General features: G+C 37.3%; 1 protein-coding gene across 18 annotated transcripts in view; it reads right to left on the bottom strand.

Annotated features, from left to right (window-relative positions):
* The window catches only part of COL25A1 (collagen type XXV alpha 1 chain), a 468,462-nt gene that overhangs the window by 87,106 nt on the left and 366,105 nt on the right, over positions 1-15,251 (bottom strand). For all 18 annotated transcript variants that reach the window (XM_045470776.1, XM_045470716.1, XM_045470732.1 and 15 more), the window contains one exon: positions 14,433-14,477. In XM_045470776.1, coding sequence (XP_045326732.1) covers positions 14,433-14,477 — 45 coding nt within the window. The remainder of the gene's footprint in view (positions 1-14,432; positions 14,478-15,251) is intronic.

Below are 15,251 nucleotides of genomic sequence, written 5' to 3'. Positions count from 1 at the left end.
TAGTAGTACCATTTTAAGTGCCAGGAATTTTACATTTATCAACTTATTCTCACAAATTTCTATGAGGTAAGTACTACCTTATCTCTATGAAACAGATGAAGAAACTAAGGCACAGAGAGGTTAAGTAACTTCTAGATTTACACGACTGCAGCCAAGATTTGAACTCTCATGATCTAGCTTAAGAGGTTGTGCTCTTAATACGATGCATTCCTGAATGAATGAAAGTATTTAGAAATTGGGAGAGGATGCAAAGGAGTATTTCTATCCTCATGATCATCGGTTTATATTCCTCAGTTATAAATGATCTTACAGAATGTATAGAAACCTGACTTAACTATAACTTCTATAAAGATGAGTTGTGTAAACCTCCCAGATAAACTAATAATAGGAATCCTATTTATCCTTTTAGAAGAGCAAAAAATATTTTACTAAAGTCATAACTTCCTGGAAGAACTTCTGCTTTGTATATAAAGTTACAGTATAATTGTAACTCTTGCACTTTCCTTGGATAAATGGCAAAAATGTTGACAGAAGAGCAATGACCATTATAGGAAAATCTTGACTGGTTATTTGTACGTGGCAAAGAGTAAGAACTTGGAAATAAAATACACCCTGAAAGAGGACTATCATTTACTATGTAACAGAAGATGAGTTATCAAGTCTGCTTTCTTCAAAGAATTGACAACAGGATGCACTAATATCATAACTCATGGTTTAATGCAAATAAGAGAAGCTGCCAGGAAACAATATGAACTTTGTTTAGCCTTTCAAAGAATAACCATGGTAGCCAGAATAATAATAAAAAAAAGTAGTTAAGCCCCTGGAACTGAACAAAACACAAGCTGAGATTTTTGAAGCAAGGAAGAGAGACGTTGCTTAGGTATCTGCTTAACATCCTCCTTAGCATATGAACACTGAGGGACTAAAACTTGATCTCTTTTTAAAAATTTTATATATTGTTAAAATAATAATGCACCTATAATTCCATCACCCTATGCACCCAATTCTATCAAAATTGTTTTCATTTTGTCCTGTTTCCTTCCAGTCTTTTTTATTTATGCTTACATATTTTCAAGCATTTGTAAGCTTATTACGTGGTTTGATGTTCTTATTTTTTTATTATTTAATACCACATATTTGTTTTCACATAGTATTCATGATTGTCTTATGAACAGTTTATCATCCATCAAAGTCAGGTGCGATCATATGTTTGATCTGTCCCAAATAGTTGAATACTTAGGTTGTTTCTAATTTTCGCTATTAAAGATAAACTAAAACAAACACCTCTATAAATATGTCTGAGCTGTAAGCAAAGAGCTGGATGTGAGGCTCGAGCCCGCAAACCGTGAGATCATGACTGGAGCTGAAGTCAGACACTTAACCGACTGAGCCACCTAGGCACCCCTGTATCTCTCTATTTCTGAATGCATTTCACAAATACTGAAGGACATTCCAAAGAGAGTAATAACAAAAACCAGAAGCTAACATCTTAACTTCAGGTAGAATGATAAAGTTTTCTCTATTATATTTTAAATTCTAAAGCTATTCCCAATGTATTACTCCCAAATGACAACATGTGTATTTGAGGTAAAAGTTGGGTTCAACTTTTATGAAAGTTTTATAAAACTTTTATGAAAGCTGCCTTGCTACTTTTTCTTTCTTTCTTCCTTCCCTTCTCTCTCTCACTCTCTCTCAAACCAATGCTCTTTATAACCCTAATGTAAGACATCACTCAAGACTCCTACGATTATTTCAGGTGCTGCTAATCAGGGTCAACTCGAAAGAATACTGAAAGAAAGGAATGCAGTTGTCTTACGAGACTGAGTGTTAAAGGGAAGTAGGTCATTTAGTGATAATATTGCTTACCTGATGGCAATTGCTTTCTATTCTGGCAATGGGAATTTACAATGAGCTGTAGCTTAAAATTTTCAGCATAATATAATTTTACATTCACTTGTCAAAACTGATTTTGTTTAAGTACTGCATTTTCAAAAAGAACTCATCCAAACAGAAGAGGAAAATAACTACAAGGAATGTGGACCAGTAATGGGTGGAAAGAATTATTCTGATCAGAACATGGCATTGGTCTTTTTTTTTTTTCCCCCCTCTGGGATTTTTAGCTCTTCCTCAGGTTTATTTTTTTTTATTTATTTTTTAACTTTTTTATTTGAATACAGTCAACACACAACATCATATTAGTTTCAGATGTACAACATAGTCATTCAACTTCTCTATAGGTCATGCTATGCTCACATAAGTGTAGCTACGATCTGTCAGCATACAACAGTCACAGTGATATAATATCACTGACTCTCCTTATGCTGCGAACATAGCATCAGTCTTAAGGCCGTTCTCCTACTTCTGAGGTTTGAGTGTTGGTGTGCACAAGCAGTAAAATAAAGACTAATGGTCACTGATAACCCATATGAAACACTGAAGTGTACTGGACCTTTTTTCTTGACTGTCACAGTGCATAGAAAGATCTCAAAGGCTTGAGGAGTGAGCAGAACAGACATTTAGTCTCCTTCTGCAGGCAGTCATGGTGCAAAGTGGCTGTCCCTTATATAAGGCTTCAGAGTCTCAATGGCTTTGGCAGCAATTGGGTACATAGCACTCAGTAGAGGAGGATTCTTTGAAAGTAGTGAGACACCCAACAGGGACTTTTAGATACAACTGTTTGGGGAAGGGGTGCCTGGGTGGCGCAATCCATTAATAAGGGTCCAACTCTTGATCTCAGCTCAGGTCATGATGTCATGGTTCAGGAGTTTGAGCCCCACATCGGGCTCAGCACTGATGGTGCGGAGCAACTTTGGGTTCTGTCTCTCAGTCTCTCTGCCCTCCCCTGCTTGTGCTCTCTCTCTTTCTTTCAAAATAGATAAATTTAGATATACCGTTTGGGGAAAAGTCAAGAAAATGGGGTTTCTGCTCTCCACTCCTATTTTTTTTTAATTTTTTAAAAATGTTTTTATTTATTTTTTAGACAGAGCATGAGCAGGGGAGGAGCAGAGAGAGAGGGAGACAGAATCTGAAGCAGGCTGCAGGCTCTGAGCTGTCAGCACAGAGCCCGACGTGGGGCTCAAACTCACAAACTGCGAGATCATGACCTGAGCTGAAGTCAGACGCTTACCCGACTGAGCCACCCAGGCACCCTTCTCCACTCCTATTTTTTCTCTCTAGTTTACTCTAGTTGAGTTTTCTACTCTAGTTTCCTAATGACAAATGAGTATGAACACAAACTTGGGCGAAGGTGGATACAAAATGACCTACAGATTTTGAAATTTATAGAAACATAGCATTTTACAGCACGATACTATAGCATAAAAGTTCTAGCCCCGATCTTTAAATGTTTTTAATGTTCTAGAAAAGTCGTGTCATTCTGTACACCTGTCACCTCCTGCAGCCTCGGCTCAAATGTCTCCCATCACAGGGGTTGCCTGGATACCTCAACACCATGGCACCACCGCTTCCTAGGCCCACTGTCTGACTTTATTCTCTTTGTTGCAGTAATTATCACACCAGGTATACTCGTTAGGTTTCAAATCTGTCTCCCCTACTAGGAATGCCGCGTTTCAGAAAGAAAATACAGGACGTCTACTCAAATTTCAATTTCAGATAAACACCACAATTTTCAAGTTACGCATATTCCAAACACTGAACGGGACATAGTCATATTAGAAATTAGGGGTTGTTTATCTGAAAGTCAAATTTAACTGGGCATCCTGCATACTATTTGGTGACCCTATTTCCCGCCCCACCCCCTCACCACCCTAAAATATGAACTTGTTCTATTTTGTTCATTCCCTTTTCGACACTGCCTGGAAATGGTACCTTAAACACAATAATTGTTCAGTACATATATGTTGGAGAAAGGAATGAATACAGGAGAAGTAAACGCATTAAGTCCACATTAAGATGTGCAGCTTATAGGCCTGGGGAGAGAGTGAGACAGCAAGACTTCTCTTCTAGGAAACTGGAAAAACTTGTAAGCATGGTGGCAAGAGATGGCTCTTTGTCTCAGCTACAGCAAGGCAGGCAATGGTGGGAAAAGAGAAGGGGACCCAGGAAAAAGATGGGAGAGATGTTAACCCAACAGTGACCTCTCCAGTCACATAGGTTAGTCTGAAACATCAGAACTGAAGAGCAAAGGAACAGCTTGGGGTAAGTGAAGGGTGGGGTGCATTGGGGGAAGGAGTCCTGTGAGGGGCAGAATGCCTTGAATGAGCAGAACTTTCATGGCTTCCAAGGGGCTCATGCTCCTGAGCTCTTCCAGTACTCTGTCAGAGGAAAGGTGCCTAGAGCACCAAAGGCTGCCACAGTTCTGCCTGTGGGTATAGAGACTGGCCCTTCTATGTATTTCCATATATTCTTCTATCTGCTCCTTCGTGCACCCCTGTGCCTCAAATGGAGGGTGAGCAGTAGCTGGTGCAGTGCTGGTTCCATGAATTATCATGTCGTCCAAAGTTCGCACGAGATTCTTTCGGAGCTTGTATGTGTGGTCATTTACCTCAGGTAAACGAGGTACCTCATTTACTTAGAAAATTTTCTTGGGGCGCCTGGGTGGCTCAGTCGGTTAAGCGTCCGACTTCGGCTCAGGTCGTGATCTCGTAGTCCGTGAGTTCAAGCCTCACGTCGGGCTCTGTGCTGACAGCTCAGAGCCTGGAGCCTGTTTCAGATTCTGTGTCTCCCTCTCTCTGACCCTCCCCCATTCATGCTCTGTCTCCCTCTGTCTCAAAAATAAATAAAGGTTAAAAAATTAAAAAAAGAAAATTTTCTTGAAATCATGATACCCACATATTATTATTATTATTATTATTATTATTTGTTGTTGTTGTTGGACTACAGATGTCACCTGGTGATTCCTTATTCCACAGACGCCTGATTAAACTTGGCTCCAGGCCCGATTTCACAGGTGAAGGAAGTCGTGATATGCTCCCCATGACCCTTCTGCTGGGGTTCATCTCTGTTTTGCCCCAGACCAGTTCAGATGGATTTAGTCAGTTTTCCTCACCAGTTCCCTCCAGAACCCTACTCTCCCCAGGCCTTTTGTGAGTTCAGGATTGAATATCTGGTGTTCCTGGGAAGGTGTCACATCACAGAGCAGGTGGTTTTCCTCATCTGGCTGGCTTCTTCATCTCCCCTTTCCATCTCACCTTCCTCCTTCCTTTCCTCCTTCCTAGACCACCCTGTGCATTCAGCTTCACTCTCTCTAATGTAAAATGATTTAGAAGTTTCTAAAAGGCTTCTGCTTGCATGCTCAATCTCTAATTCTTTTCCTCCTTCTTGCGTAAAGGCAGAGGAAGCTTTATAACTTGGTCAAAGAACACCCAGAAAATCTGGGTGGGTTTGGTTATATGTCCTGTAGAGGGCTCTGTCTTGTGTATCTAATCAGCTAAATCACTTCCTAAAATTAGAATCTGTCTTGTCCACATTGGTAATACGAATACTAATGAGTAGAAAGTTGACAGGTCTATCAGCTAGCAGCTTAATAAAAACATTCTATTTCAGAAAATTTCCTGAAATGGGTCTTAAAGTGATTAAAGTCATAACTAAACTAAACCTAGTAACCAAACATCCATTATGCTTTTTAAAAACAGTACAGATGTCTATGGGGAACCTGGGTGGCTTAGTCCATTAAGCATCTGACTCTTGATTTCGGCTCAGGTCATGATCTCAGGGTTCTGGGCATGGAGCCCCACGTCGGGCTCTGTGCTGACAGTGTGGAGCCTGCTTGGGATTCTCTCTCTCCCTCTCTCTCTCTGCCCCTCCTCTGTTTGTGTTCTCTCTCTCTCTCTCTCAAAATAAGTAAATAAACTTTATTTAAAAAATAAATAAATACAAATGTCTAAAACTGTAAAATAAGTAAACATGGCAATTGTATCAATAATATTATGGTATGGACTATTTCAGAAATAAGTCTGCTAGTGAAGACTTTTTAGTTTTCGTACTGCTAATGTAGACATAAGTGTACAAAATACAATTTGAACAGAGAAATTCAGATGCAAAGAGATAGCTAAGAATTAAGTGCTCACAGAACACAGCTAAGTTGTGTTATTTTGGGTGAAATTTACATAAATGAAAATCATGTGCCTTGAGCACACCCCTAAGATTTGAAGGTCAGGTTTGGGCAGAAGTACACATGGATGACCCCACAGGGCTAATATCATCCCTTCTTTTCTCAACCCTAGTCCTATTATTCACCAGCAAGGGCCTGGGGGGTTGTGTGTGAATATCACAGCCTGCAAGCTTTGCCCACAGCTCCCTATCGATAGCTGCTCCAAGGTCACACACAGGTTCAGGTGTGCACATGCCAGTTTGTGGTTACTCATGGGAATATGGACCTGGAGAAGAGACCAATACAGGCATTGAAAGTAGAATCAGGACAGTTGGGGCAGGAATTCCTAGGTCGTAGGTGCCTGGGACAGGATTCAGAAGTGGGGAGATTGGGCTTTGAGTAGGCATGCCTCCTTGGCCCTGTGGACTCCTCACACTGTGGGGAGGGTCACACAGGAAGAACAGAACAGGCAAGATGAGAATCACTGCTTGCCTGGGTCTAAAGGAACCACTATCCAGCATTTCATTTTGAAATAACTTATAAAAGGTACCAAAATGAGCAAACACCAGCCAGAGAGCACGGTGCCACATAGGGTTGTCTTTTCCATATATATAAAATTACTCACCGTGTGTACTTTCATGGGGACAAAAAAGATTAAGAACAAAGTCTTCTGTTGGGGGAAGAAATAATCAAAATAGGATAAAGGGGGTTGTGTGAAGTGGAAGAGTTTCTTAGCACTGGGATAAATCAGATATAGTAAAGCTGTTCCACTTCCTTGTGTTAACACAAATCTCTTCTAACTTAGACAATTAGTGACAATTCTTGCAACTTCCCATGGAACTGGGACGGCTAGAAAAGAAATCGCAGTGGTCGTAGCTAACCAGCGTCTGGCATTTTCATAGGCAGGGAAGGAGGGAGAGGCCATGACCTCTGTGTGCCCACTTACACAGAAACTCCAAAGTTTTGTGGGATGTTTGGGGGAAAACACTCATTCACGCTCTGCATGTTGGTAGGAAAGAATGAATCCCCAGGAGTGACTAGCAGCCACCCAGCAACCAAGGGGAGAGCAGGCGCTAGGGTGAAGGCCGCAGGGGCGAAGACAGGAAAGGCGAAGACAGGAAAGGCTGGGGCGAAGACAGGAAAGAATCTGGATTCTCAGTGATAAGGTTTAGTTGCCAGAGCAAAGCAAAGCTGAATCCCTCATCAGTGCCAGACTTTCAAGTTCTCTGACCAAGGAACACCTTTATTTTTCAAAAGTAGTTCTGTTAAGTATTCTAGGACTTGCAACATAATGTGCCTTCAATAATATATCCGTTTTTTAAAGTTTTAAAACCCAGCTAATTTCTTCTTTCCTAAAGCATAGTTCTTAATGATCTATGTATAGTTTGAGTGATAAATTCCCTTTTTTTCTTGGGAAGAGAATGTGTCTAATTATTAATAGAAATGTTAAGTGGTTATGTCCAACTGGAAAAATTCTAAAGACCTTTGAAGAGTCGTAGAAAGAAATAATAGTTCTTACTAACATTTGCTTATACACCCAGGAGACTTCTGAGTCATGGAGTTATTAATGCCCCTAAAACAGAGAGGAACATAGTCTGTCCTTATTTAATATTTTATTTAAAAATATTTAACATATTTTTTAAAAGTTACATTTATTACTTTATTTTTTCTGATTAAATTTTGAGGTAAATATTATAATCTTCATTTGATAAACGAAGACACTAAGGTTCAGAGAAGGTAGGTAACTTGCCCAAGGTCATACAAATACTGAATGGCAGAGCTGAGATATTCTGAATTTAAGATCCTCATTCTCAATGGTGGAACCAGAGTCTTGTGCAGTCAGATCAGACTGTCTGGTTTTGATGCTGAACTCCATCACAAACACCTCGGTAACTCTGGACAAAATATTTATCCTTTCTGTGCTCCCATTTCCTCATTAATAAAGAGGAGAAAATGCTAGTTCTCCCTTCATAGTATTGCTTTGAGGAATAAGTGAGCTATTCTGCACACAACACCAGGAACAGTGCCTGACAGTAAATGCTGAATACATGTTAGTATTTACTATAAACTGCACGCTTGTGTTGTCTGCATTAGGCGAGAAGGCAGAGAAGGGAATCCTGAAAGAAATTCAATTTCTCATAAATTAATCCCACTGATGCTATCTCACAGTTGGAAAATGGTTACTATCCATTTGACAATGTGGGCTTGTATCAAATAGATGGAATTGGGTAGATGCTAACCTGTTAGGATTGTCACAATACGTTATTTCATTGCAGCCTTATTCTTAATACAAGTTTCCAAAATCCAGAGTATCATTTAGAGGTCAGAGCTTATGACACAAGAACAGGCTTTGTGGCTTACATTGATTTAATATTTTAAAGGTCATAAGCTTGGAGAGAAGGTAGACCATGATGAACACAAAAGCCCCACAGTAGTTGATCATACAGTGTTTTAGAAACCAAATTCTAAGACCAAGGTGGTCTGCAATTTCATTTGTAAGTACTGCACCATAGAGGTAGTTTCTCTCCCCTTGCCAAACGCCGCTCACCTGTTAGGTCTCACTTATAGTCACTTACCTATTCAGAGAAGCATTAGTTGGCCCTATGCACTAGGCCGGGCTGCCCTATGCTACTATACCACATTCATACTGCAATGTAACCGTTTTTTAGTATAACTGTTCATTCAATGTCCCCATCCCCAGTTAGGGTGCAAATTCCATGATGGCAGAGACAGCTTTAATGTCAGTGCTCAGATGGTGCCTGGCACTTAGGAGTAAGGGCTGAACGGATGATTGAAAAAATCAGCAAGTGAATCTGTGGATACATTTATGGGAAGTTTAAAAAAAAAAAAAGCTTTCCCAGATTATGTATGCAAGTGAATCAGATCTAGTAAATCAGCATTTTTGTGATCCTTTCTACAAAACATACTCTTTTCAATTAAAATGGAAAATAAGTGGACTTGATGATATCATAATTCAAACACGTTTGCTTTATTGTTTGTTTTGCAACAGCCTGTGAGCAGCTTGCCTTCTCTTACACCCCTTTTCCTAGGAATCCCGTCCCTCACGTTTTGTTCCTCCCCTCTCCCAATATTTTAGTGGAATAACAGAATTTAGTAGAATGATAATTATTATCAAATTCTAAAGTAACATGCCGAAAAGAAGTCAGGGGGAAAGTAGTTTTAAAAAATCTTTACTACACTTGATTTATTTCAAGTCAACATTAAACTACCTCTTATAACTAACTTATCACTCCTCTTTAAAGGAACTCAAAGTTAATTACATAAAGAATAGAAACACTGTTTGTTCCACTTAAAAAGTAAAATTGAATGAAAAGTCTCTTTAAGAGTAAGCTTATATATAAAAATGCCTGAGAATGTACGAACCACATTCAGGGATGAAGTGATTTGACTACTTGGGATGTCCTGTAATAGGAAAATGATGATATTTCTTTAAGAAGAAAGGATGCATCCTATTGTTATAATTACTAGAGAAAAAAGTCATGCGTTCTTAGAATTCTAAGGTACATAATTGCTAACTGTAGGAAATAGAAAAATTAATAAAAATAATTTGTCTCAACTTTAACCTGCAACATGATTGAATTGCTGTAAGATACTTTCCCTGAATTATTCATTAATCTGGAATCAGAAATCACTTATTTCATTTACTCTGAATATCTTTTCTTAAAGTCTAAATTGGAAAGTCACAACTGTATTGGATAATGGATAACTGAGTAAATTCTATGATAGAAAAATCTTAAGCTAACCAACCAGAAAACAAACAGAACATAATATATTCAAATTCTTCAGGAATTTAATTCAGACTATTTAATGTTAGATCCAAGGCAGCCAAACAAAAGAGTGTATTTAGTTGTTAAAGTAAGTGAATCAAGAATAAAAAATACTGAGTTCATCGAATAGCCCACTTAATAGACTTGAATAAATGACTTGACCTTTGGAAGTCTGAGAGCTTCAATTTATCTGCTCTCTAAATATACTTACAATAAAAATGCCATTAGAAGTATGCTGTGAGGATTAATGTCAGTGAAGAACTGTGAGACCCATGGATAAGAGATGAAAAGGAACTCTAAATACCATAACTATAAACTAATTAAAATTTAATGTTCCTTAAAAATCACATAGCTATCTGAGATAGATTCATAGATGATACGCTAACATCATTTTTTATTTATATTATGTTTTGAAGTTTCAAAAATAATAAATTCTAGAAAATATTTGAAAAATACGTGAACAAGATCTTCTGATGTTTGTCTTTTGTTTTGGAAACAATCTCTAGGAATCTGGGGCCTGAGAAAAATTCTAGCTTGCTTAAACAAAACCATTGGTTTTTAATCCTGAAAATCTTTATCATTATTTTCATAGTAACAAACAGACAAGGGTGTTAACTGCACCGATTAGACTTTTAAAGTACTCTGTCTTTGTCCCTAGATCTCCTCTTTGATGGCATTTGCACAGTGCTGGGCACTGATTGTTATGCAAGTAAACTGTCATTATGATGATTTGTTTTTATGAGTGCCAATTAATGTGAAAATATGGAAAGGGTAAAAAATATAGGGTTATAATAACACCTAATAAAAGCTGAGATTTAAAAAGTTCTGATACACACACACATATATATATATACAAAAATTATAGACAGCAATTTATTTTGTCAAAGTATTCTTCAGTTTAAAAGACAGTTCTACCACCAAATTATTTTTAAAATCTCCCACTCCTCCAGTATATCTGAGGAGTAGGGTTTAATTTGGAAATGTTCAGATATACATGTCTTCATATATGCATGTGGGTGTGTGTATGTATGAGAGAGAGAGAGAGACAGAGACAGAGAGACAGGGATAATGAATATTGGACCACAAACAAAATGTTAATTACACCTTTAAACCAACAAGATCTATTCTTGAGAATTACAAAATTTTTGTGTCCAATACGATTAGCTGAGAAGAAGAGGATAACATTTCATGTTTTTAGGTGAGACTTAGTATTAACTGTGCCCCAACTACTTTGGCTGCTGGCAACAAATCTAAATTATGGAAACAACAGCTTGCAGAATTGGGAACAGAGAACGCTAGAAGCTGGTTGAATTGGAAATGAGACACGGGTGACTTTATCTCTTAGAGACTTAGAAACAAATTAGTACAGCTCTCATTTTACAAATGAAACTGCCTTGAGCCCTGATAAGAAAAGGGTCTTTCAAAGGCTGCACATGAGGTGAACACACAGGGCATCCTGCTGCCAGGACAGCGCTCCTGGGCAGGTGAGTGGAGAGAGAGCCGGGGGACAGAGAAAGATTTTACCTTCCTGGGTCTGTTTGCATATTCATATTCTTCCTATCATGATTCAGCTGGCTTCTGCTCCCTGCTGGAGGATAAACCTAGGACTCATTTGCTGAAATTCTTATAGCACAATCCTACTCCTACTACTGCTACTGCTACTATAGATACTTGATAACATGCAGTGAGCATCTATAACATCACGTTCACTTTAGGGACATTATCTGGTTAATACTGCAAGGTCTGTGTTTACATTTTACACCCAAGCTTTAGAAACATTATGTAACTTGTCCAAATGAAGATGAGGATCTGAAGCATTCTCTCTCTGACTGCAGAGTCCACACTTTTTCCTACCACACATTTCACAGAAGGATACTTGGGAGCCCTTTGTGGATTGTGATGCCAGAAAGAGCTAGATTAGGGTTTAATGCCATGTTCCTGCTTATGTAAGTCCTTTCTCCTAATACAATCTGAATAACTGGAAGACATTACAAAAATAGGAAATATTTAGATTAGCAGTTACAGTGCCAATATTTGAAGGAAAATAGTGTAAAAAAAACCAAAAAACTCACTACCAAGTTTATTGGCCAAAGCCAATCACCAGTTTTGTCAATCTGAATGGATGGAAAACAAACAAAATATATTCTTAAAACAGTTTACTTTTCTTTCTTTTTTATAAGGAAAAAATCTTTCTATCTTATAGTTGTTATTTGTTGTATTTCTGATGGCTTAGAAATCAGATCTTCATTAATCATCTGAAAACTATTTTCTGAGCAACAAAAGTACTTCTTTGGAAAAGTGAAATTGTGATGTAGGAAAAAATATTTTCTTAAGACAGTTTGAGAACATTTAGGTGCTTTAAAAAATTATATCATTGTAAGCTCTTTTCTTAGAAAAACAAATTATAGAGATCCAAAACACAATTCATATGCTTAAGTAGAGAATTACTACTCTATTTCCAGCTTTTTTTTTTACTGTCTCAATGATTTGCTATTTCAATGAAAGGGACTCATAGTTTTTGCACTTTATTTTCCTAAAGATGATATAGCAAATATTAGATAATGACTAGCATTAACAGAAATTTCATTCACAAAGTTTTAGGTTAAATCCCATGGAGTAAGAAAAAACAATCTTAAGCTACATTTTGCTAATACCTTAATAAAAGTGTGAAATTATTTAACTTCCCTAGGCCTTCTAGAAAACACTTTAAAATGCCACAAAGATGTATAACAAGACATAAAACTGCAAATATTAACTGTCTATTTCCTTGAAATATAATTTAAACTTGGTGACTAGGACAAGAAAATGTCACATTCCTTTCTCTTGCTAAGGAAATTGCATATTTCCTCTGCAAAAATAAAGAATACGTGGTCTTCATAAACATATATGTGACAGTTTTAAAGTTGTTTTGTTTCAGGTTAAAGGTTTCTATAAATTTTCATGATTGCCTCAAAGTTGAAAAAAAAGAAAAGCAGAGAAAAGAAAGCAAAACATTAGGTGTATAAGCTTTGTTTTTTACAATTTAAAATACATTTCTGTTATATCTATATTTTGTCCTCTGTAAATATTATCTTAAGTAATTTTAAAATCCATCTGAGAGTGAATATACTTTCAAATTTTTATGTTTCCTTCCATGATCTGCAATGTTCTAAATAGAAAATTAATCTTTGCTCTTCACCAGGATTTGTGAAGCAAACAGACATACATTTTATTAAGTGGAAAATAGAGCAGTGACCTGGGCAGTTCAGTGCTGATAGCTGCACAGTGCTTGGCTGTGGACTAAAGGATACCATAAGCTTTGGTTGAGGACATTAATTTCACTAGGAATTGAGTAATTCTGGAAGCAGCAAGCCTCTTTTAAGACACAGGTCAGTCAAATTTCCAGGATTTCGTTAAAATAAAATGAAGGAAAAGTTTAATTATAAAATCAAACACTGTCATAAGGGTTTCATGTCTACTTACCATTTAATCCTCATATTGACCCTAACAGGTAGAAACTGTTATTGTCTCCCTTTTATAGATGAGGAAACTGAGGCCAAAGAATTCAAGGACTTGGCCAAAATTCATGTGGCCTCTACGTGGCAGACTCATGCCTTTTGCTAGCCACTCAATAGGTTTTAAATAGTGATTGTTAATGTCTTATTAGAGAAGAAAAGATGGACAAAATGGGAAAGGTCACTAATAGGACTATTCTGTCTGTAAGCATTGGGCTCACTATGTTTTCAGAATTTAATCCAGAGTGCATGGATTTAAAATTCTCTGTTGAACACAGCTTATGGGTCATAAGATTTCACAGGGCCAGTCCAAAAACTCTGAGGGAGGCAAGAAAGTCCCTAGTTCAGCTCCCTGGCTCCTGGTAGACTGGCTTTGTTAGCCGCCATTATGGCTTTCCTGGTCTCTGTAGAGATTTTAGATTTGAAAAGCCAGTCAGAACTGTTGGGGAGCAGGGAATAGCAGACCCACCTGTGGGATGATGCTAGATGCTCTCTGTCCAACCGGTAAGTATGTTGCAGGCATAGATACACACACACACACACACACACACACACACACACACACACGTCTATGTAGAGTTGCAGGGTTTTCTTATTTTATTTTCCCCTCATTATTAACAGAACAATAAAAGTGTACTACCAGAGCTTGGCCAATCTATTTAAATCCTAATTTTTCTTAACAGTAAAAAGAGGTTGCTCCAAGATTCAGAATATTCCAATAGGCTCCTTCTGTAAGAATAACTTTTGTTAATGAAGGAAATAATACATGTTACTTTTGTCATGACAAGAATAACCTGGGCATATTTTATCACAATTAATGTTAAACAAAAAGTTTTTCCTATTCCATGTATATTTATAAGAGAGACATAGTTGTATCTCCTACAAAACTTATCAAAATGGAAAATTTTCTAAGAGTTTCTATTTACTGTATCATTAGAAATTAAATTAGTTTGATCTTTTGCACCATAACGTCCCCATATTTCAAAAGCATATGTCATGTTTTTATAAGTATGTAAACTTTTTACTAACATTACCGACTAGAATAATTCTGTGATTTGAATCCCCCTAAAATCATCAAAAATATTCTATAGAACTTACCTTTTGACCATTTACCCCTGGAATTCCAGGCATTCCAACAGAACCCTAAGAAGAGACATGATTGAATTAAGTAGATGTAATCACAAAATATTTCAAGTCTAAATTTATATTCTATTAGTTATGTCAGCCATAACTTTACCTTGCTAAAACATGTGTGGGAGGCTAAGTTTTTCAGATCTTATCCACTGTATTCAAATATATAATGTAAGCAGACTATCAAGCATTCCCAGAAAGTATGCAGTTAAATTTAACCATGTTTCCAAATATCCACTTAACCCTAATATGATTTTAAAGAAATTCACATCACAAATTGAGATCTACAGTGATCAGAAGGACATCTGGCTCTAAACTTGGGTGCTTTTAAGAAACAGATTGGTTTAGTTCCATCTGGAAAAACCTAGCAGTAACAGTAACTCTTGAATTTCATGAGTTTAAATACCATAACACAAAAGGTAATTAAAATAATAATCACTTGTTCCATAATTAGTCAAAAAGGAGATCCATACTGTAAACTCAAGTTTGTTGTATTTGAAGCATTTTCTCCCGGACTTTCAGGGAGTACATTTAAGCCATGTGAGTGTGAATATGTCGCCTAAATACTAGAAAAGGTGTTACAAATGTTAAACAGGGAGTAGGAATAACACAACAGTACATCAAATATTGTTAAGTGTGTGTATGTGCATGCCCACTGGGACATGGATGCACATGTGTATGGGTGATTATGAATGGTTGGACACAGGTGGGATGAACTGAGGATAAGAAACCTAATGTCACCTGAAAAAATCTATGACATTTACCTGGATATAGAAACATTAACAA

Source organism: Leopardus geoffroyi, chromosome B1 (assembly GCF_018350155.1).
Source record: "Leopardus geoffroyi isolate Oge1 chromosome B1, O.geoffroyi_Oge1_pat1.0, whole genome shotgun sequence".
Classification (NCBI taxonomy): Eukaryota; Metazoa; Chordata; class Mammalia; order Carnivora; family Felidae; genus Leopardus; species Leopardus geoffroyi.
This window is presented reverse-complemented; position numbering and strand designations above follow the sequence as displayed.